Source organism: Lynx canadensis, chromosome C1 (assembly GCF_007474595.2).
Source record: "Lynx canadensis isolate LIC74 chromosome C1, mLynCan4.pri.v2, whole genome shotgun sequence".
Taxonomy (NCBI): domain Eukaryota; kingdom Metazoa; phylum Chordata; class Mammalia; order Carnivora; family Felidae; genus Lynx; species Lynx canadensis.
This window is the reverse complement of record NC_044310.1, coordinates 43,331,563-43,356,160: the sequence shown is the minus strand read 5'-3', so window position 1 is coordinate 43,356,160 and position 24,598 is coordinate 43,331,563. Positions and strand designations below refer to the sequence as shown.

At 41.9% G+C, this 24,598-nt stretch overlaps 1 protein-coding gene across 2 annotated transcripts; it reads right to left on the bottom strand.

The window, feature by feature from the left end:
* Positions 1-3,188: 3,188 nt before the first annotated feature.
* LRRC42 (leucine rich repeat containing 42) lies at positions 3,189-24,527 on the bottom strand. Of its 2 annotated transcripts, none has more exons than XM_030324252.1 (8): positions 24,334-24,527; positions 18,079-18,565; positions 12,665-12,796; positions 11,375-11,493; positions 9,490-9,578; positions 9,207-9,320; positions 5,387-5,471; positions 3,189-3,688 (listed from the first exon to the last, which is right to left on the bottom strand). In XM_030324252.1, the coding sequence occupies exons 2-8, from the start codon at positions 18,549-18,551 to the stop codon at positions 3,414-3,416; spliced, it is 1,287 nt and encodes a 428-aa protein (XP_030180112.1). In that variant the 5' UTR covers positions 18,552-18,565; positions 24,334-24,527; the 3' UTR covers positions 3,189-3,413. The 2 variants fall into 2 exon arrangements, with proteins under 2 accessions (XP_030180112.1, XP_030180113.1); XM_030324253.1 differs by lacking the exon at positions 24,334-24,527 and adding an exon at positions 23,028-23,395.
* Positions 24,528-24,598: the final 71 nt, after the last annotated feature.

Sequence of the window (24,598 nt, the reverse complement as noted above, 5' to 3'; positions counted from 1 at the left end):
GGAGTATTAGAATTGAGCCACTTGGCTCAAGTTCATAAAGAGTTAGCAAGTGAATCCTAAGAAGAAACAAGAAATTCAATTTAAGAATAGCTAATCCTGGGGCGCCTGGGTGGTGCAGTCGGTTAAGCGTCCGACTTCAGCCAGGTCACGATCTCGCGGTCCGTGAGTTCGAGCCCCGCGTCAGGCTCTGGGCTGATGGCTCGGAGCCTGGAGCCTGTTTCCGATTCTGTGTCTCCCTCTCTCTGTGGCCCTCCCCCGTTCATGCTCTGTCTCTCTCTGTCCCAAAAATAAATAAAGGTTGAAAAAAAAAAATTTAAAAAAAAAAAAAAAAAAGAATAGCTAATCCTCAGGGCGCCTGGGTGGCTTAGTCAGTTGAGCCGTCCAACTTCGGCTCAGGTCATGATCTCACAGTTTGTGAGTTCGAGCCCCGCGTTGGACTCTGTGCTGACAGCTCAGAGCCTGGAGCCTGCTTCAGATTCTGTGTCTCCCTCTCTCTGCCCCTTCCCCACTCATGCTCTGTCTCTGTCTCTCAAAAATGAATAAACGTTAAAAAAGAAAAAAAAAAGAGCTAATCCTTGTAGGTAAGCTTAACAAATACACAAATTACCCCATCTATTTTATGCTAGTCATAAATTCATGGACTTGATCATTTGTTTCAATCATTTAAACAAAGCCTAGACTTTTGTAACTCCATCTGAACGACTATGATGAATTGTTCAAATCGAACGAGAAACATTTGTTTAAAGGAATCACCAGCAGAGGAAAATGAGATCCTTGAAAAAGGATTTTAAAAAAAAATGAAATCTTAACTTTGAAAGTACACTGTATTTATGAAAGAGAAGTGGTCAGAAGTTGCTTCCAAGATTTGCCCTCCAAAACGACCAGAACAGGTGGATGTTTGAAGAGTAATTTCAAATGTACCTCTCTGATGGTATTGTCCCACCGCAACAATGGGTGGGACACAAATTAGACTCCAGTTTGACTAACAATATATGCTAAGTTTGACAAGTAAGGCTGTATATGTGCACTAGGAATTTGGCAAGGTGTGCTCCTGTCCACCCGAATGACATTTCAAAACTCAACTTTACTTCTACAAAGAAAAGCAATCTGCACCTCCTCTGCCTTTTTCAATGTACAAATTTCACGATCAGAACTTAAAAAATTTTTTTTGCTTTTGAATGTTTACTTTTGAGAGAGACAGAGACAGAGACAGAGACAGCATACTAACAGGGGAGGGGCAGACAGAGAGGGAGACACAGAATCCAAAGCAGGCTCCAGGCTCTGAACTGTCAGCACAGTTTGAGCACGTGGCACTCAAACTCACGAACCGTGAGATCACGACCTGAGCCCAAGTTGGACGCTCAACTGTGCCACCCAGGCGCCCGCCACCGCCCCCCCCAACCCCACCCCGGCCCCAGGCCAGGATCAGAACTTTTGATATGATCTTGGACAACAGGCCTTTACAGACCTAGAGCTTGCCTAGATCTGAAAAGCAAATAAAACATGTATCAGACCCAAGATCCACCTTTACTAAAATCCTGGTTAAACTCCAGAGCATTTCCAACTATCAAACCTGTCACACTAATGTATATCACACCAATGTATTAATTCCTTGAGCAATTCACTCTCTTCCTTTTACTTGCCAGTATGTCTTGCTTTTAAGCTCATCTTAAGGATGGAATATGGTCTACAACAGCACTGTTTCACAGAAATAAAACATAAATCATAAACATTAAGACGTGTAAACTTTGTACTATCATAGTAGAAACATAAAAACAGGTGAAATGAATATTTTAACCCGCAAATGACCATTTTAGCATGTAGTCAATACTAAAAAATGGGAGATATTTTCCATTTATACTTTTTTGTACTTTGGTATGATATCCAGTATGTTTTTTACAGCACATTTCAATTTGGACTAGCCCCACTTCAAGTGTTCAAAAGGCTACATGTCACTATGGGCTACTGTATTGAACAGGGAAGGTCCTGAACCTTGCTACTCTTAGTGTAGTCCACAAATTAGAAGCACAAGCATCTTCTGGAAACTTGTTAGAAATGTTGAATTTCGGGCCCCACGTCAGATCTACTGAATCAGAATCTACATTTTAACAAGATTCCCAGGTGATTTGCATGCACAATAAAGCTTAAGAAGCATTGGTCTAAGGCAAGTCATTGGTTTCAGTTTCCTCATGTCAAATCGAGGTGATAATCCTGACTTTGCAGGACTATTGTGACAATTCTTGGTTTACTTCATAGACTTAATAGTTGGGATTTTAATAAACATTAACTATTATTTAGGAAGGTAATGTAAGAGTAGGCTCTAGAGTTGGACGAAAATGAGTATAAATTTGGGTTCTGTCACTTATGAGCTCTGTGATCTTAACCAACTCATTTGAGGCTGAGTTTTTTCTTTATTGAGGTGTTTTTTTTCCCTCATAACAAGTGCCCTCCTTAATACCCATCACCCATCTAGCCTGTCTCTCACCCACCTCTCTCCATCAACTCTCAGTATGTTCTCTATTGTTAAGAGTCGCTTGTGGTTTGTTTCCCACTCTTCTCTCCCCCACCCTTCCATTATGTTCATCTGTTTTGTTTCTTAAATTCCACATATGAGTGAAATCATAGGTTATTTGTCTTTCTCTGACTGATTTCCCTTAGCATAATACACTGTAGGTCCATCCATATTGTTGCAAGTGGCAAGATTTCATTCTTTTTGATGGCCAAATAATATTCCACTGTGTGTGTGTGTATACACATATATATACATACACATATATGTACATATATACACACATATATACATATATATACATCTTTATCCATTTATACACACACACACACACACACACATATATATCACATCATATATACCACATCTTCTTTATCCATTCATCAGTCAACAGACATTTGGGCTCTCTCCATAGTTTCGCTATGATGCTGACTTTTCCGAACTCTAAAGTGGGGCTAGTACCTATCTTCCATTGTTGCTGTGAGGACAGGGTGTGGCACATAGGCATTCAGTAATGGAAGGAAGACAGACACACACACACACACACACACACACCCTCTTGGCTGGGTCACCCTGTAGTAACAAATCATGCTAAGCCGCCTTGTTAATTCACTTGGCCTCCTATCCCAAACCAAAGTGGTGTTTCCTGTAGCTCCAGTCTACATTTCACAAGCAGAACTTAAGGACAGCAAAAACGTTTATTTGAAAAAATTACTATGTATTGAAAATATACATTAGAAATTATTACATACTTCCATAGCATTCCCCTCCCCCACCACAAAAGTAGAAATATCCACTTGCTATGCTAATGCCATAGGTAAAGTCAAACAAAAAGGAAAACACCATCAGCCCCCTTTCCTCATACATAAGTGTAGGGGGAAAGAGGTCAACTCCTATCTACCAATCAGTAGGAATTTAACAAGTCCCAGTCTTCCACAGCAAGACACACGTATTTCTGCTTTGAAGACTGTGAAGAGTTGCTCTGTTCCTTCTCTGGCTCTTCAAAAGCTCTCTTCTTGCTCTTCTTTGACTCCTGGCTTGAGACAGCTTCGCGCTTCAATAGTGGCCCATGGCAGTCTGGGGCTTTCTCTTTATAGAACTGGAGTTTCTCAGAAGAGTTCATGTGGGTATCTGCCAGGGCACACTTCACAGGGGCTTCTGTTCGAGCCCGCTTGCCATCTGTGAGGGTGACAGAGGGAGGGGCAACGAGTTGACTATGCTGGTGTGCTAATGCCTGCCCAAGTCCAGAGAGATGATCCAAGGAAAACGACAAAGGCCTTAACAGGCAGAGGTCTGGATTAATTTTATTCTCTTCTGAATGCCCTACAGAGGAACAGTGGCATGTGCACTGGCACAGGGTGGAGGCGTGTACTCATGTGGGAGTACGACAGATTTGGATTCAAATCCCAGCTCTGCCACTTCTGGATAAGTGGCCTTGGGCAAGCAGCTTCTCGGAGATTCAGTTTTCTCAGCTTTATAAGGATATAAATCCTATTTTATGAGGGTGATGTGGAGATAAATGAAGCAACATATAAAGTGTTCAGCTCAATGTTCGGCACAGAGTAAAAGCTCAAAAAATGTTCCCTATTATTCTTCAAAATCTGGACTCTGTCTTCTAAAAAAGAGCCAAATTTGTGGCACACTCTAGCAAATGATACCACCCTATTCTATAGTTTTTGGTATGCCCTGAATTCTTATTTTGCTACCTTTATTTTTCCTTCATTTTGATTTCATCCCTTAACTCTTATAAAAAATTATGATAAAATATACTTAACCTCAATTTACCACTTTTATCATTTTTGAGTGTATAGTTAGTTCTGTGGCATTACATACATTCATTGTTGTGCAAACATCACCATCTTTCTTCAAAACTTTATCATCTTGCAAAATGAAATGATATACCTATTAAACAATAACTCCCTATTTCCCTCCCTGCCAGTCCCTGACAACCACTACTCTATTTTCTGTTTCTCTCAACTTGACTGTTTTAGGAACCTCTTATAAGAGGAATCATATAACCTGTTTCTTTCTGACTGGCTTATTTCAGTTGGCATGATCTCTTCAAATTCCATCCATGTTATGTCAAAACTTCTTTCTGTCTTAATGCTAATATTCTATTATATGGAAATACTACATGTTATTTATCCACTCATCTTTCTTTTCTTTTTTTCTAAAGATTTTATTTTTGGGGCACCTGGGTGGCTCAGTCAGTTGAGCATCCGACTTCGGCTCAGGTCACACACGATCTTGCGGTTTGTGAGTTCAGGTCCCACATTGGGCTCCGTGCTAACAGCTCAGAACCTGGAGCCTGCTTCAAATTCTGTGTCTCCCCCCTCTCTGCCCCTCCCCACTCATGCTCTGTCTCTCTCTCTCTCTCTTAAAAATAAATAAACGTTAAAAAAAAATAAAAAATAAATAAAGATTTCATTTTTAAGTAATCTCTACACCTAACTTGGGGCTCAAACTCACAACCCAGGGATCAAGAGTCACATGTTCCACCGACTGAGCCAGCCAGGTACCCTTATCCATTCCATCTTTTGATGGATACCTGCGTTGCTTCTATCTTTTGGTTACACTTAATTCCTTTTTTAATGTTCTGTGCTCTATCCACTTTTGTGCCACTGCAAATCTTTTTTGAAACAAAATGGGATATTCATACAAACACACACACGTACATTTAATAAACTACTTTCTTGGTGTAGGTGCTTGAGGCTAAGTGTGAACTTACGCTGTAGCATGCTGAGACAATACAAGTTTTGATGATCTCTTTAAGTCAATACCATCATAATTACTTTTCCCACTGGGTTAAGATGGGCTAACTGCTTTAAGGGTGCAAATAACAAGGGCAAAAACTCCAAAGAAAAGGAAATTTCTTACAGAAGTGTTGAGCTGCTGTTCGAGGCTCCCCGGTTTCTCGTGGCTTCACAGCTTCTGAAGTCACACGCTCCCATTGCAGAACAATCTAAAATGCATTTGGAAAGATTTGACTCCGAACAAAATCTCAAGTTTTCCTTGTTTCCTCTAGCTCCCTTTCCAGAAACACAAATCCCTGTGGTAATCTTACTTCAGATGACAGGTGGTGAGAATAACCAAGTCAAGCCTGGATTTTCTGTTTTAACACATAAGGTGATCAGAATACAAATATGTTGGATATCTGTGTTTCCATGACTCAGGAAAAATCTATGAAGCTGAGTCCCTATTTTCATCTCTATTGCAAGCTAGAAAAAAGTGCATGTTCTCAAATTAAGTAATAAAATGTAAAACCTTAGTCATAATACTTTTCACACGTTCCTAGACTCACTTCCATGCCTTAAATATACCAAATACAATTCAAACTCTTGTACGTAAAATGCCCATGTTTCCATATTCTCATCTTTCATGATCAGTTTCCGTTTTTTAAATCTGTTACAAATATATTTTTATTATAAACTACTACAAATTCTTTTGGAAACTTGGCTGAATATAAAATATACATAAACAAAGTAAGCGATTCTTTCACATACACCACAAGTAACAAGAACTTTTAATTTAATAGTTGTCATTACAGTATGCAATGAAACGATCCTAAAGAAAGTCGAAGAAAACATTTCAGGACACAGAGGCAGGACAGCACAAGAGTGTAAGAATACAGAGTTAGTGCCTCCACTTACTAGCCAGGGTACCCTCAGCAAGTGATTTGATTCTTTGGTCAGTATATACCACACCAGGCTCTTGGGAAGATTAAATGAGGGGTTTAGCAGTGTCTGGCACGCAGGAAGCACTCAGTGAATACCAGGTATCATCCCTTCCAGGATAACTTCCTGATTGTGGAAAACGGGTCAGATCCAAGAGAACGCCAGGATAAACCAAACCTGGTGACTCAGTGGGCAATCAGGAAAATAGTGCTTCCGCTAACACTAGTAAGAATATCAAGAAGAGCTTCTGGGGGAAAGGGAAGAGGAAAATGAGCTTGGTTCCGGACACATTAAATCTGGGGTGCACGGTAGAGATTTGTGGACAATATTTAGGAACGGGTCTGAAGTCTGATGTGTCAGAGAAGGTAAAATCTTCCCTGCAGGGACAGTTAAGGTGCTAAGATCGGTTAACATCACCAGGAGAGTGAGAGAAAAGAGAGGAAGGGAGGAGGAAGTGAGGAATCAGCAAGAGCTAGAGGGAGAAGTGAGCAGGAGTCAGGAGAAAGGCCAGGAGAGGAAGGCATAAGGTACGTATGTTTATACCAGTACTGCAGAAAAGTGAGCAAGGTGGAGATCACACGCCGCCTTCAAGAAAACACCCACCGCAGAGCAGCGGAGACCAGACACCTAGATTACAAGGGAGTAAGAGCTGAGTGGGCAATGAGGAGGGGGGCAAGATCGCGAAACCAATTCACGGCTGCATTAGGGGGGGATGAAGAACATGTTAGAAAAAAGGTAACTCATGTTTATACACAGAAAGAAAGTGGCCAACAAGGCATGAGACTGAAAATTGAAGGGTGGGGCAGCAGGGGAAAATAATTGTTAGTGACCTATACCAGAGAAATGTGGAGATCTCAGGGACTGTAACTGAAAAACAAACACTGACATGCTTATCCCTAGAATAAAGTGGCACACTTGACCCCTTGGATAGGAGGGAAGTAGGATACGGTTGAAGAAATGGAAAAATTCTGAGACACTGATAGGGCAGTATGGGGACTCCTGTTAGCGGCCATCATTTTTCTGTGTCACCTGGGGAGAACGAGGCAGGAGACTGGAGTCAGCCTGAAACATTTCAGTGGGGATCAGCAAGAGATGGGTAAAATGCTGCGGCCACGCTTTAGGGGCCTGCTCAGGGGGATATGGCCTGAAGCTGCGTGTATGAAGGAGCCCCATCAACTTAAAGGCACGCCTCTCTTTGCTGACCTTTGCTTTATTACGTTTAGCAGATACTGTTTTTTATGAACTAGACATCTGTGGCAATCCTGTGTAAAGCGAGTCTATCTGCATCATTTTTCCAACAGCATCTGTTCACTACACGTCTCTGTGTTACATTTTGGTAATGCTTGCAACACCTCAAGTTTTTTCATTGTTATTACATTTGTTATGGTCATTAGTGACAATGACTCGCTGAAAGCTCAAGTGACAATGGCTAGCATGTCTCAGCAATAAAATATTTTTAATTAATGTAACGTACTTTACTTTTTTAGACACAATGCTGTCACACACTTAACAGACTACAGTATAAACAGAAATCTTATATGCACTGGGAAACCAAAAAATTCATTTGACTTGCTTTATTACAATATTCGCTTCATTGAGGTGATGTGAACCAAACCCACAATATCTCCATGGTACACCTGTACTTCAGGCCAGGATGCTAGGTATTTTACTTCATCCTCACTAAGCTATTTAAGAGAGGTCCTGATTTCTGCATTTTACAGATGAAGAAACAGCAAATCCAAGTTGCCTAAGTCATGTAGCTATTGGGCTGTCCAGCCAAGATCCCAAATTCCTGTCTCTTTGACTCCATTGCCTATGCTCACTCCACCATATCATGTGCTACCAAACTTCATTAAACTTTTGTTTGACTATCCCACATCTGTCCCAATTCCACTGGATACATATAGGATTCATTCAGTGCTACAAACCTTCTGGCAATGCACTGTTGTGATTATTTCAGCATAACGTTTTCTGGACAAATGTCAAAGTGCTCCTAAAATACTGACTCACCCCTTCTTGATTACTTACAGGGAGGTGATGCTACAATTAGGCAGTTGGATAGGTCCACCATCATGCATTATAGTGGAGCCAAGGAGGAATTCAGAACCAAACATTTTGGTGGGTCCTCTAGGCCTCCACCAAGAAATATTAAAGTGTGTGAGGAAGAAAGGCACGAGCTACAGGCAAGCTGCCGTCTACTGGGGCTCTACTACTCGGTTACCTTCTGACTTCCTATTTAGGTCTACACTTTACCAAGTTGAGGAAGACCACCAAGAAGACATGAGAGAATCAGAGCCAAGAAGTTGAAAATGGGAGGGTTTGCTTAGTGAGAGGACAGAAAAAGGTATGTCCTCACTAAGACTCTAAGAGTTAAGAAATTGGTCCAAACTAAGGAGAAGAATCAGATTTGAATCCTAAACAGTGTAACTTATTCTCTTTTCAGCATTTATCTACATGCTAAGGGAATTTGTCCTAAAGTTAGGTCATATTGCTTTTTTGCATAGCAAGCCAGAATATGTTTTCTTTTTTTTTTTAATTTTTTTTTTTTTTCCAACGTTTATTTACTTTTGGGACAGAGAGAGACAGAGCATGAACAGGGGAGGGGCAGAGAGAGAGGGAGACACAGAATCGGAAGCAGGCTCCAGGCTCTGAGCCATCAGCCCAGAGCCTGACGCGGGGCTCGAACTCATGGACCGCGAGATCGTGACCTGGCTGAAGTCGGACGCTTAACCGACTGCGCCACCCAGGCGCCCCCCAGAATATGTTTTCTGAGTTGTTTATAACATGGCATTTTCTCCCAGGGTGAATAAGGATGAGACACAAGCTAGTGACCAGAGCAAGAGATTTAAGGATCAGCATCTAACACCTTGCTTTAAGTAGCTGGGTCAGTTAAAGGCCATCAGTGTCTCCGATTTGACATGAAGACGGCCATTCATTCAGACTACCAAGAGGATTAATGTTTGTTCAAAGTGTTGACTGAAGCACTTGGACTTCTCACTGTGGGAGAGAAAAAACTGCAGTACCTGGTCAGCCCAGCCCTCTGTCTTGCAGTTACTGTGATCAAATTCCTTCAAAGGCACTTTGGAGTGGACAAGGCCTATGTGAGTCTGGAGCTTGTGTTTGATGGCTTTGATGTCCTATGAGGGAAAGAATAAGAATGCACACACATCTGGTCAATTCGTGCTTACTTTCAGTAGGAAATAAGTACTATCATAAATACCAGTTCTTTCTAAACACCAATTAGCAGGAGCCAAAAATATCTAATTGTCAGTCTGGAGAAATAAAAGAAGGGAGCAAATGTCTTACCTTGAGCCCTGTCCCAGAAATATCTAAACAGTTTAGTTTTCTAAAAGAGAAGAGGTATCCAATGCCCGCATCTGTGATCTCAGGATTACCTAGATGCCAGAAACATAGGCTGTATTATAATATACAGTATAACTAATGCTAAAATCCAACAACAAACTCAGAAAAAATGCCAAACAATAAAATATAAAGTACTGAGTGAGCAAACTTTGCAGAGAAAACCAATATAAGGATCTTATCTCTATCCTGTCTGTAATATGGAAAAGCCATACTAGATGACCCTTAAGATCCTTTATAGCTCTAACTTTCTAGGAGCTGGGGATTAGCAGAAAAATAAACGGGGGCACCTGGGTGGCTCAGTTAAGTGTCCGACTTCGGCTCAGGTCATGATCTCACCGGCTGTGGGCTCGAGCCCCGCATCAGGCTCTGTGTTGACAGCTGAGAGCCTGGAGCCTGCTTCGGATTCCGTGCCTCCCTCTCTCTCTGGCCCTCCCCATCTCGCACGCGCGCTCTCTCTTTTTCTCAAAAATAAGCAAACATTAAAAAAAAATTAACCAGGAAGTTATCCCAAAGGGTTTAATTTGGAGCTTTATGAAAGTAGCATACATGAACATGTATTAAAATGGTTTATCAGACTTTGTGCATGGTTATTTCACCTCCAAAGTTAAAGATTTATTTTAAAAATATATGTATTTTTAAGCTATGAACCTTTCTTTTTTCTTTTAATGTTTTTATTTTTTGTTTTAGAGAGTGAGAGCACACACGCACACATGAGCATGAGCAGGGGAGGGGCAGAGAGAAACGGGGACAGAGGACCCCAAGCAGGCTCTATGCTGATAGCAGTAGGCCCGATGTGGGGCTTGAACTCATGAACCTCGAGATCATGATCTGAGCTGAAGTCCAATGCTTAACCAACTGAGTCACCCAAGTGTCCCTTTAAAAAGATTTTCAAAGGTATTTAGACATAGGACAACCACTACTCACTAATTTGCACTGTTTTCAGAAGCCTTTCTCACATATTACCTTCTCAACTCAGACAGTACTACTTGAATCCTCAAGGCCATAAGCACAATGCCTGGCACATTCTAGATGCTCAAAAAATATTTGCTGAATAAATATGTTTTCCTGGGAGGGAGACTGGACATTCACTATTGTTTCTGTACTACAGAAGCTAAGGCCCAGGAGGTTAAATAACTTGCTCAAGGGTACACAGCCGCTAAAAATACAGCAGAGCAAGGACTGTCCTCTGATCTTAAACCCCTGTTCCTTTTATTCTTTTGACACCATACCAACCTGCTATATATTCAATGGATGCTCAGCTAAATTGTAAATGATCTCTACCAGCTTTCTACCACTGAAATCAATATCTGGTTAATCCTGAGAAAGTTATCACAACTGTGAATTCATCCAGATTGTCATCAGACAAATACTGATTAAAAAAAGACCTAGGTGACAGACACCATGGATCAGCAACTCAAAGAGAGAGGAGCCACATGTCCTTTATATGTGCCATGAATATGATGAAAGGCTGTTCTGTCTGTACACAGTAAGTGACCCAGATGAATGTGGAAAGGCTTTTCCTATTCTTTTTTTCAGGACTGCTTTGGCTATTCGGGGTCTTCTGTAGTTCCATATAAATTTTAGGACTGTTTGCTCTAGCTCTGCGAAAGGTGTTTCCTATCCTAAAGACGTGGCAGCATACAGGAAAGGAATATAGTCAGGAGTCAACAGCCTCTGGCTTTGGTTCTGCTCTGCCACTAACTTGCTATGGCAGCTAGGAAGGGTCACCTCCCCTTCATCTTACCATCTCTAAATTGATGGGGAAAAATAGGTGATTTCTAAGGCCATTCTTCCAACGTTAAATACTATAATTGCTAATAAAACTTACAAGATAAGTCTAATAATGTTAGATTTTCAAGGCCTCTTTTCATCACTCGAACTGGTGCTGTCATTTTCCGCACCCCGGCATCAGATAAACAATTATCCTTCAGGTGGAGTTGAGTTACACTAGGGAAACAAAGTCCATACATAAATCACTTAAACAGAGTTTGAGAAAGTCCACACACATAAATTTTACCTAAGTACCTAAAATACAAAATATCCTCTATATCCTGTTATTTCACATCCAATGCGTTTAACAGCTAAAAATCTTTTGTTGCTATTTACTGACGGTTAACTTAGGGATCAAAGTGTCAATGTAGCACTAACCTCAGATGGCAAAGGACACTAATAGTATATGGTCAAATGAGGTAAACAGGGACTTCATGAAGGAAATAAATATACCCTGTTTAACACAAAAGCTGCATTCACGACAAATCCTAAGTGAAAACCAAAAACACTCTATGTCAGGAAAGTCTATTAAAGAATTTCTATGAGAATTCATTTTGCAAAGCAAATAATCCTCTAATTTTAACTAGCTTTATGAATCCAGATTTTCAGATTGGATTTTTAGGTATACCCATAACCCAATCCATCCAGCTAACCTGAAATTGTGTATTAATTTGCTCCACTGTCCCCCACACAAGAAATCTGAACCTTTACTAACCCCACACAAAAATACCTTTGTATGGGGCACTGTGTAGTGTCGCTGTCTGAGGCAGGCCCCAGGAAGCTGGTTAGACTTAACTTTGTAATGCTGTTATCCTTCTGGATGTTTATGAAACCACAAAGAACCCACCTGGCCTCCTTTCTGCTGGCCAGACTAACGGCATCAGTTGGTCTATTTGTGAATGTGTATAAACTGGGTGATTTTTTAAGATTATGGTTCTTGAAAAGGATTAGGCAGTGTTTAGTAGTTTACGTTTTAAGTAGTTTATAGTTCAATGATAGTTAAAATAAAAGCAAATGATTGTAGATACCTGTATAACTATCTCATGCTAGAATAACCTAGGACTGGACAAATTGAGAGCAAAATTATTTTCACCTCTGGTAGTTTCCTATACTACATGTTGAAATAAAGGTTATTTATAAAAGGAACCAGCTAACTTACTTTCCTAAGACTTGTCCAATCTATATTGCTTATGCTCAGTTAAAGGAGATTGAAAATGTTTTAGAAAAGAGTAAAAATTAGCAAATAAACACAGGATTAGGAAATAACCAGCATTCTTCAAGATGATCCCATTGGAACTTTCTTTAAAAAAATAAAACAATTCATCTACAAGTAGCGGCAGGTCAATACCTAGACAGGGCCTCATTGGTGAGATGTTCTAGAAGTTCATGCTCATCTCCAAGCTTGCAACAGGAAAGATCCAGGCAGGTCAGCTCCCGGAAAGACTTAATCTCTTCAAGTTTTTCTGAAATCACCAGGTATCTGTGGGGCATGGAGGGCAATCAACAACTTTTTCTTTTTAAAACGTTACCATTTATGGCTTTGTCAAACAGTCAACATTCTATCAGGACAAGGTACTATGTAATAAGCCGACTTCACCAACTACTATGTGGGCACAGGTTGAGTTTTTAAATTAGTAAATGTCTTAAAAGTCTTTTTACATGATGGTGGGATAAAATCTTTAAATAAAAATGTACGAGCAAAGGCAAGACACAAGAAAAAATATCTGCTTTTTCAGAAGACAGACCTTGGTGTTGGTGTTGGGCCCTATGGGAGGATTTCCAAACTTTAGGATACTCAAAAACTTAATCATTCATTTTTTTGAAGTTGCCTTTTACCTTATGCTCAGGATCTACTGGTTTGAAAACTGGAATATGACCTGGAACTCTGGGTTCCAATCTCTGCACATCCCCAAGAATATACCAAGAGATATTTGGCAGATCACATTTTCTCTCTTCTATTCAAACACACGCTTCAGCAGCTGCTCACTCCACTGTGCCTATTAACTTTACTCCAAAAGTAAGTGCAGCATGATAGACTCCAAAGACTCAGTCTAATTGAGATGGTTAAGACAAGTCTGTGAGCACAAACAATTTAATTACACTGGAGCACCTTGCCAAACTATTATCAGGAAGCATCAGGCAGGCCTCTGGAGAGGAAAAGAAGATCAAAAGGGCATTTCACAGCCCGGGCTAGGGCCTCCACCCTTTCTAGTTGTTCATCTATTTCAGATGATGTCAGTGAGAAAAAATCAAAAAGGGATTAGGTGTGACAGGAAACAGAGGAGAGGATCCTAAAAGAACAGGGAAACTAACTTATAGCAAGAGACTGCCTTTCTCATCCATTCTCCCCATGGGTGTCTAAAGTTTCGATTGCAAAATGGTATGCTAGGATCAGTGGAGTGACACTTAATAGTGCTTACTTCTCTCTTCTGTCAATAGGATCACAATTACCAAAAACAAGATGGAATAATCTGAGGGCAAGAGGGGAGTTATATCTCTTTTCTTCCTATTTCCAATCAAAATAAGATGTGCTGAAGCTGATCACTGGCCTGACTGCTAAGTACAGATGGCCTGGGGCATTGATACCCTCTCTAAGCTGCCTGGTGACAGAGCTCAGCTGGGTACACAATTGAGCCTTATTTACTCAGACATATTTTAATTGCACTGTAAATAAAGCTGCTGTTTTCCATCTTCCAATCACAGAGTTGAAGTGGGTTAATGGGGATTTGGGGGATTACTGGCAATCAGAGAAAGGAAAACACACATCCTTTGATCAATTAACCAAAATATTTTCAGTAATTCTGAAACAAGGGTTATCTGCAAAGGACCTAACAATGTATACTTTGATTAACAAACATTACAAAATCAAGGCTGAGAAACCAACATACAAAGCCACAGACACTACTAGATGCTTATCTAGGACATGATCAAAGCTCTAGGGTCTTGCTCAACACTGGTCTTCCGATTTGCCCCATAGAGTTCAGAATGGTGTAATGGAGAAGCAACATAAAGAACACAGGCTTATTTTAGTGTCAGATACACCTGAATTCGGATTTTAACAACGCTAATTACTTGTGTGACTACAGAAAGTTACTTAACCTCTCTGATCCTCAATTTCTCCAGCTAGAAAATGGAGTAAAGGATTACTTCTTTTAAGAGTTATTAAGAAAATTAGAAACAATATTCCAAAAACACATGACATCTTATAGAACTTCATTCAATGGTAGCTATTTTTTTATTTGAGGCAGAGAGAAAGCGTGCAGGCGAGTGTGAGCAGAGGAAGGAGCAAAGAGAGAGAGAAAGAGAGAGAGACAGATAGGGAGAATCCCAAGCAGGCTCTGCACTGTTAAGCACAGAGCCCAATGTGAGGCTTGATCTCGCAAACTGTGAGATCATGACCTGAGTCGAAATCAAGAGTCAGACACTTAACCCAATGAGCCACCTAGGAGCCCCAGGATGATATTTTAAGAAAACATACTTGCCTCCCTGTGACCACCAGTAGGTTTAAAAATCACTGGGCTTTCGGGGCACCTGGGTGTCTCAAGTCGGTTAAGCATCTGACCCTTGATTTTGGCTCAGGTCATGATCTCACAGTTTGTGGGATCAAGCCCTGTGTTGGGCTCTTGGCTGACGGCGAAGTCAGCTTGGGATTCTCTCTCTCTCTCTCTGCCCCTCCCCTGTTCATGCTTGCACGTGAGTGCGCACACTCTCTCCCTCTCAAAATAAATAAACTTAAAAAAACCCAAACCACTGGGTTTTCAACACAAGGAAGAAATAGTTTTACACGGTTGGGACCCAGCTGCAAAGACACTGGCTTCTTCTGACAAGCAGCTTTGTGACCTACCCCAGGACAGCAAGTGACTGAACATCCCCAATCATCTTATTTTCAATAATTTTCTCAGCCTCTTTCTCTTTGACTTGAACTCTTTTGTGCTGGTAAAACCTTTCTGCAGCAGCATCAGCCCTGGATTGTAAATGCAAACCCAAATCTCTTGTCCATTTCCTATTTTTCCTTTGGGGATTCTAAAGTAGAAGGGAAGTTTGGAACCATAATTGAAAATCTTACTCTTGTATCTGAATAAGGCAACAAAGTTGAGAATTGTTGCACTAAAACATGAATCAAAAATCATGTTAAAAATGTTTCCATTTTTCTGATTATAAAAGTAATACAAGTTCCTTGTAGAAAAAAATTAAGAAAATTTGAAAAATTATAAAGAAAATTATAATGGTACACAGACATCACAAATGGATAAAAAGTATTTTTGCCATCATAAGAAATACCTTAGCTATAATGGTAGATGGGGGAAAAACAGAAAACAAGTTACAGAATATATTTCCAAGTGTGTATTTGAAAATGATCACCACATATAGTGGCCCTATGAATTTCTTAAAATTATAGCTTTATGTATTTCCCAAATATGCACTGCCTTTATAAAATAATTTTAAGATACAGTATGTATCATCCATTTATTTTTCATTGTTCTAATTTTTCTACAATGAACATAAATAACTTGGAACAAAACATGAAGGAGTAAAACGTATTTTAAATATATGAGCTACGATGAAATATTGCTTAGGCTTTTTCATTTAGGTAAGGTAATTCTTTTTTCTTCTGGCAGCGGCCCCCGGTTTGGTCGTGACTGACCACAGCACAGAGACAGAGCTTTTAGAATGTGCCTGCTCCGTTCCTAAGTCCACGGTTCTGCTCTCATCGGCATGTGTTTATGCCTTGTCTTTTTATAGTACAAGGTTAGGACTGGGGTGAAACCATTAATTCCGTGAGCCAATTAAATAAAGATTGCTTCTTTTTTGTTTTTGTAAGCATATGAGTTTAGCTTATGCTTTCTGGTATGACTTTCTTCTCGTATATGCTCTTCTTAGCCTTGTTTTAACAGTCATATTGACGGTGCATCTTAATAGTAAGCTACCTTTCACATTTTCTAATCACAAGAAAAGTTCACACAGTGGCACACTAATTTTTTAAATCTACAGGTGTTGATGGCTAATGATTTTCAAAATATGTAAAGAAAGCAAAGTGTGTAACAGTGTAAGCAGTATGCTGCCACTTGTATAACAAAGGGGAGAGTTATAGATGCGTGTACATGTGCGAGATATCTCTGGAATGATGTAAAACTGTGAATAGTAGTTGCTTCTGGAAAGATAGAAGATAAAATGGGAGATTGTTTCACTTTATATCTTTTTGTGTTTGAATTTTCCATGCACGTTTTTAAAGTGTTTTTTTTTTTTATTAAAAAATGCTCATTTTACATGATGGAATAAAAACTTTAAATAAATCAATAAAAGCATGGGGCGCCTGGGTGGCTCAGTTGGTTAAGTGTCCAACCTCGGCTCAGGTCATGATCTCACAGTCTGTGGGTTCGAGCCCTGCATCAGGCTCTGTGCTGACAGCTCAGAGTCTGGAGCGTGCTTTGGATTCTGTGTCTCCCTCTCTCTCTGCCCCTCCCCCATTTGCTCTCTCTCCCTCAAAAATAAAACTGTAAAAAAATAAAAAAAAAAAATCAATCAATAAAAGCATATGAGCAAAGGCAAGTCACAAGGGTTGCTGTTGGGACCTGTGAAAATGAGTCATGGGAAGCCTCACTAAAATGAATAGGGGAGTTTTCAGCAGGGGGAGCTCTTAAGCCCTATCACTAGGAGTCAATAGTGGACCCAACAGAAAGAGCGAGGCTTGACCTTAAATGGACTTGACCTTTCACGCAAACCCTATTCTACTACTCCCAGCCAGTAAAGAAACTGTTTTCCTCATCATCCGCCCCCCCCACCCCCCCACCCTGGCAATAGCTTTACCAATGAAAAGTCACCACACTTTGAACTCCTAGCTTACTCCAATGACTTTTAGTTCCAAACAACCTTCCCACCTTCCTTTTCTCCTTAAAAGAATATGCCTTGGGATACCTGGGCGGCTCAGTTGGTTGAGCTTCTGATTCTTGATTTCAGCTCAGGTCATGATCTCATGGTTTGTGAGTTTGAGCCCTGCATCAAGCTCTGCACTGACAGCGTGGAGCCTGCTTGGGATTTTCTCTCTCTGCCCCTCCCCTGCTCACTGTCTGTCTGTCTGTCTGTCTGTCTCTCTCAAAATAAATAAGTTAATTAAAAAAAAAAAAAAGTATGCCTCTCCTTTGTTCCCTTGGACTTGCCTGTGGTTTTGCCATAGCTTGTTCGTCCCAGGTTGCAATTCTCTTTTATTCCTGAATAAACCCATCTTCTGCTGATAAAATAACTGGTAGTTTCTATTTTTAAGGTGAACAGATCTTATGTGAAAATTTCCAAACTTTAGGATACTCGCAATTTTAATCACTATTTTAAAGTTCCTTTTTATCTAATGTTCAATATCTAGAGGTCTGAGAACTGGAACAGAGCCCAGAACTCTGGTTCCTAATCTTCACATCCCCAAGAGCATACCAAGAGATATTTGGCAGATCACATTCTTTGTCTTTTCTGTTTTCTCACACTAGAAAAGTTGGGGGTGGGGGGGAGTTGGTAGATGAGTTATTTTTTTACTGAATGGAAGAGTGGTAGCAGTCAAGTAGTGGCAAAGAGATTTCAAAATAAAGCTGTTTTCTGGTGGGGGTAGGGAGCGAGAAAGAGTGATTTTTCTCAAAATGGTCTGCCACTTTGTATTTGGAAGTTTTCAACTGAACTGCTATTTGATGGGGGAAGCCCCCAAGCCCACAAAGCCTGAGCACTAGACAGAATTAACACACCCAATAAAATACTCGATATCCCAATCGGAACACCCACCTGTTTCGCAAACACAGGGAGCAAAGCACCAGACTTCCATAGGCTTCAGTGAATTTCTGTAAAGCCCTCAGCCCTGCACCTGGCTCTGTGAATTTCTGTCTGGCTTCTGCAGCAGAGAACAGCTTTTCAGCAATCTGCTCAGGAAAGCCAATAAGGGAATCAATATGATCAACATTGTCGGAGATAAAGCCCAGGACGAGGCTGAAGAGAGATTTGGCAGAGTACCGAAGATTCCCCTCCCGGGTATATGTAAAGATGAAATGATCAGTCTTCTCTTTCTGTGCAGTATCATCTTCCCTGTTCATGCAAAGCTCCACAGAGAAGCCTTTGGGAAACAGTCTGAAAGGCCTTGGCTTCTGCAGGCTACTCTTGACACCATCCAAGGCCAGATTGACCATGTGTAGCTGACCGTTTTCTCGTACATAGATAGGTCCTGGGTCCAGGTGGTTTTCTGAGTTGAGGTAGTAAGACATTGCCTTGGTTGCAACTGTAAAAGCAAAGCACAAAGGAAGCAATCCAATTAAAATGCCATTTGTAACATGTAATTTCATCTTGCTGTGCCCAGAGCTTTATAAGCCTACCAGGAAGGCCCTTTGGTTGGTTGGGGAAACAAAGCTTACCAGTTGCCTGTGAACTCTGGCAATGAAGGCTGCCTCTATTGCCTCTACCTGGAACGCAGTTTCTTACTTTCCCCCTTTTCTTTGTACCTGGTGCACTCCCACTCATCTTTCAAAAGCCAGCTCAAATCTTATTTCTAAAATTCACCCTGAGGAAGTTACAGAAGCACGCAGAGTCACTTCCAAGGAAAGTCATAGCAGCTCAGTTGGTAATAGCAAAACAACTGGAAACAACCTAAATGTCCAACAGGGGTGTTATTTTTTTTTTTTTAATTTTTTTTAATGTTTATTTATTTTTGAGACAGAGAGAGACAGAGCATGAAGGGGGGAGGGGCAGAGAGAGAAGGAGACACAGAATCGGAAGCAGGCTCCAGGCTCTGAGCCATCAGCCCAGAGCCTGACGCGGGGCTCGAACTCACGGACCGCAAGATCGTGACCTGAGCTGAAGTCGGCCACTTAACCGACTGCGCCACCCAGGCGCCCCCAACAGGGGTGTTATTAAGTAAGTTATGATACATCTGCACCATGGAACGTATGCAGTCATTAAAATCCTAAATTTTTTTACTGATTTGAAAGTTACAAACAGTACATAAGAAATTTACTATTTCTGTTTTTAAAAATATATTTATGCACAGAACAAAGACCAGCAACTAATAATTCCCTTGCTACCTTGGCACCTTCCACATCTTTGTTGACTCAGTGTTCCACTACTGATTTATTTCTGGGCCTGTGTTCTACTGGTTTGAGCTCCTTGAGGAGAGGGACCGTGTTTAATTCATCCAGACTCCCTAACATAGTGTTCTGGCATATAACAGTCCCTGAGCAGATATTTGGGGAACTAAAGTTTACTCATTTGCTAACCCTTACATAGACCACGAGCAATACGGTTTTTTGGATCTACAAAGAAAGACCTCCATCACAAGAGCTAAAAAGAAAGCTATTCTACTCCTTGGAAACATCATTATCTCTTAAGGTTCTATTAGATACTTTTGAGCTAAGGCAAAATACCAAAAACAGTGGGCATTTATGCAATCCTATGGGTGACATTTTGTGCTCAAGCATCAATTGGAATATCTGTTTTCCTGAGACACTGTGAGATTTCAAAAATACATGAGAAATTGCTATGTTAAATGAAAGTGTTTGATTATCATTTCCACAGCAACTTAGACAGAAAAAAATGTATACATGTCAAATAGCTGCCTTTATCTTTAAATGACTCTCTCTGCGCCTAGGTGGCTCAGTTGGTTAGGCTAAGTGACTTTTGATTTTGCCTCAGGTCATGATCCCAGGGTCATGGGATCAAGCCCTACATCCCGCTCTGCAATGAGCATGGAGCCTGCTTAGGATTCTCTCTCTCCCTCTAAAATAAATAAAAGACTCTGGCTTTTAAAATGAGCTAGCCCAGCTTCCTCTGCATCCGTGCAGGGTTGGGATGTAGCTCTGATGCCATGTAAAAGCAAACAAGTCAGTGATCAAAAATGCTGAGTCTCTGGAGATCAAACAGTGATCCTGCTTGTGGGCATCAGTGCAATCCATGTTTCTCTGGAGGATAATTACGTGTATAAAAGCACATCAAAAAGAAGGGCCCTGCCTAGCCTGACAGCCTCACCTTTTCCTGCCCATCTTCTTATGCCCTACCTTCAGCCACGCCACACTATAAGTAAGTTGGCTGTGCTCTCTTATCCCAATGGTCTTTGCCCATTCTGCTCTCTTTGGTTGGAACATCCTTCTTTGCTTTTCTGACCTAGTTAAGCCTTACTCTCATTACCGAGCTCAACCACCATCCTTCTCCTGGGAAATCTTCACTAACCCCTGCACCAGTGCATGCCTGTCTGATTTTCCCAGAGGGCCAGTGTCTCCTTCTCTCTATATAGCATGTAGCACTGTGTACTATGTCTGTTCACTTGCTAATGTTCTCAGAGCTATGAGCTCTTTGAAGGCAAGACACTTAATGGATTCGTCTCTTTTTCCCAGGCCCAACACAGGGCTTAGTACTGAGTAAGCCCTCAACAGATACTTGCTGGACTGAATGAAAGGAAGGGTGAGACCTCAAAGGGACAGACTTAGTGCTCTGAGCTGCAGGGCCTGATGATACTGTTGCTAGGAGCCAGCTCCTCTTCTAGGCAACAGCTGCAGACTCCTCCCCGACTTGCCAGACCCTTCTGCAGGTGGAAGAAGCAAAGCAGATGATGGGAGTATATTGCTACTGGTACTACCAGGGGGAAAAAAATCTAAAACCCAGAAAAAAAAATTCCTGTCACAGTGCCAGCTCTTCTAACCCATACTCTTGGCAGTATTCAGTGCCTGCTGCTAAGGAAATGCCTCTCTTATTCTAAGCTCTTCATCCAGTAGAGATAAGTGTCTGGCCCCTTCAACCTCACAGACTTTAATCTTGAGGATGAGGAGACAAAGCAGAGCCCCTCAGTCTCTATCCCTGGATTTGGACATTTAGAGCCCTACTCTACCTGTGGATCAGAAATTTGTCACCAGGCATGGCCCTAAAAAAGAATGACTTGACTGTAATATGAAAAAGGCAAATTCTATGGAAGATAGCATATTATAATAAATCAGCACACTATAAGCTCCCTGACAATGAAACAGGGTGTGCCCATCCGTATTACCCCTAACTCTCACCCCAACAGTGTGTTCCACAAACTTTGGAGTCCAATGGACAAATGGATGAATGACCACTTCGGGTGAAAATCAGAAAAGTCTGATTCCATCCAGCAGAGGGCACAAGCAACTTGGGATCAGAGTAAGGATGCTAACCCAGGCTGCCCCAAATCCTGGCAGCTTCTCTTTGCATCGATCACTTTCAAAAAAGGCATAGTTCTGGCTATATTTTACCTCTAAAGTACTCATCAAATGCTAGTTATCTTTCTAAATGATGAAAGAAAAACCCAGTATTTCCTGAAAAGTAAACCTACATTATCTGTCCAGAAGCCCCAAGGCTCCTCTGCTCTTCAATTGAAGGTACTTGAGTAACTAACCTTGGTTCAGGAAATCCAGGTAACCTTTGATTTCTACTACTAACTTTGTGCATCTCACATTCTCCCAATAAGAAGCTTCCGGAGAGTTTGTGAGGTACTATAGAATGAGCTAAGAATTAATGTTTAAACCTTTCAAGATTAAGAACCATAAAGACAAGAGTATTCCACATAAAGCTTCTGTACTTGGTTTTACTTATGCCTGGCCATTATACACGGCGGTCTATTATAAATGGGCCCTCAGGCAACAGGGCCTGTGCTATACCATGGCAAAAATCTCACACAAACTGGAAAATTAAAATAACTAGTATCTGTAAGAATGTCTAGTTGAGATCTGTATTAACTACATTTCATATTAGATCAACAGAATGACAAGGTATTCTGATGGTCTCCAAGCTGGTCTCCAGAGAGGCAGTTTTGTAAACCATACAACCTCATAGAAAAATATCATGGGGAGCATGGGTGGCTTAGTTGATTAAGTGTCTGACTTTTGATTTCAGCTCAGGTCATGATCTCACGGTTCATGAGTTCGAGGCCCATGTTGGGCTCTGTGATGGCAGTACGGAGTCCGCTTGAGATTCTGTCTCTCTCCCTCTCTCTTTCTGCCCCTTCGCTGCTCACTCATTCTCTTTCAAAATAAACTTTAGAAAAAGAAAATATTACAACAGTGTTCTATTCAGTCACCACAAATGAGCCAAAGTTATCACAAAACGTATCATTTCATCAAATGAAAATGTTCTTACTACATTAAGAACTCAGTTCTTTATAGCCTCTAAATAAGAGGCAAAAAACAAAAATAACTCATAACTAAACATGGCAACTTTTTACAACCTGCAACCAGTTTACCAAGCAAAAAGCAGGACCATCCCACGCAAATGGACTGGAGGGAAGGAATCGGAGACAGAAGTCACAGGATTAAAAATGTGAGCTGAGTCTATGGCTCTCTAATTTGAAGTAAACACTTTCCTTAATTTTAGGAGGTAAAGTAACAATCCCCTAAGAATAAATCATACTGATGATGATGATACTGGGTGTGATAGCTACCATTTATTAAGCACCGACCCGATGTCAAGAACCGTGCTAGGTACTCTATTAAGTGATCTCATGTAGCCCTTGACAATCCTTTGAGATCAGGATTGCCACTTAACAGGTAAAGAGGCCCAGAGAAGTAAAGTAACTTACTTAGGGCACAGAGCTAGTAAATGGCAGAGCCAGAATTCAATCTCAAGGCTGTATTACTCCAAAGCTCAAGCTCTTTCAACTGCATGATACTGTCTCTCAAGAATAAAAATATGACATCAGCCTTAAGGATTAAAAAAAGATGTTAAAAATTAATCTCACCCACCTGTTTGATCCTTCTGGTATTCACTGGCTTAAGCTTGGGTGGGGGGTGGGCAGAGAGGAGATTAAAAAAAAAAAAAAAAGTGGACATCTGAAGAAAGAGTTGGTGGGAACAGAGCCAGGACAGAGCTACACTGAGGCCTCCCTTCCACCCTCTGCCAGGGCAGAAATTACCCACATCCACACACCAGGAAAACATCTGTCAACCCATGGCCTTCATCCCAAGGCTGCAGACACCCTTGGTTTATTTGAAAATGCAGTATTCTTGAGAAAATTTCCACACCAAAATTTGAACAGAAACTAGTTTCAAACCACCAATAACCAACTAACAGCCTTACCTGCATTGTTCTGTGTCACCACCATTATTCGATTTTTAACTCCTTGCATTCCCACCGCCCCCCCCAGCACTTTCCTACCTGTCTTTTCACCCCTACCCTTTCCTTTCACACCACACCCAGCTCCCTACTTCCCTCCAGGAGCAGGCCAATCTCTTCTACATCCTGACACTCTTACAGTTCTTCTACCTGCCAACTCTAGAGCTATTCACACACAACCCAGTCTCTACACCCCAAATCCTCACCTCACTCCCTTCATCCACTCCCAGCATCCCTGCCCTGACTTCTCACATCTCAGGCCCTTCCAGTCCTTCCATGGCCCTTGTGAAATAAGGTTCTCGGTCCCAAACACCTTATTCCACTTCCACCTGCCTCTCCTTCCTTCCCCACACTGTTCCACCCCCATCGATTCCCCTGTCCTTCGCCATGTATTCTTCCCTTCCTCCCACTGTCTGGGATTCCCTCTCCTAGGACGACAATCTCTCCATCCCTTTTCTTGTCTTCTGTCGATAACCTTCAAAATCCCCTTCCTTCACGCCTCACAACGCCCAACTTCATAATCCACAGCCCCAACTTTTCTCCCCTACCCCCAAGACCCTACCCCTTCTATTCCAATCCTGATCCTTTCCTTCTTACAACCCTCAAATCCCATTTCGTTTTCCCCTTCCCCAGTACCGCAATTCTCCACCCCTCCCTCAATTCCCACGCATGCCCCTCCCCGAGCCCGCCCAAAGTGGCCCAGGTCCTTTCTCCCACCTTGCCCCCAACTGCCCTACCACGGCACCCCGACCCCACCCGTAAACCCATGTCCCATACCCTTATCTCCTCATCCTCACACCTCTCACCCAAACCACACCCCAACCCCGTCCCTCCCGGTCTACCCCTCCCCCAGTCCGCCCCTCCCTCACACCCCGCCCCCGCCCCCACTCGCAGCCCTGGGCTGCGTGAGCGGCCCAGCCCGCGGCCGCCACCTACCTGTGCCCCTGCCCGGGGCTGCGAGCGGCAGCTTCTAGGTAGCGGCTCCCTCCTCCCGCAGCGCGGCTGATGGGGGAAGCGGCTCGGCGCCCCGGGCACAAAGCTAGGGAGGGTGGGACCGAGAGAGGTTGGGAGGAGGGAGGGGGCTGGGGGCGACCTAGCGCTGTGGGACCGCGGGACTGGCGGGGGCGGGGGAGAAGGCTGGGCTGGGAAGACGCGCGTGCGCGGAACCCGAAATGAGGGGCGGGGCCGGGCTGGAGGCGGG

Excerpts from the sequence above, each read along its gene's own strand:
- LRRC42 (XM_030324252.1), bottom strand. The coding sequence starts at position 18,551 with ATGTCTTACTACCTCAACTCAGAAAACCACCTGGACCCAGGACCTATC. Across the intron at positions 12,797-18,078 it reads TCCCTGTGTTTGCGAAACAG|ATACCTGGTGATTTCAGAAA; the intron begins GTGGGTGTTCCG and ends CATGCCCCACAG. Across the intron at positions 5,472-9,206 it reads CAGAGGGCTGGGCTGACCAG|ATTGTTCTGCAATGGGAGCG; the intron begins GTACTGCAGTTT and ends AATGCATTTTAG.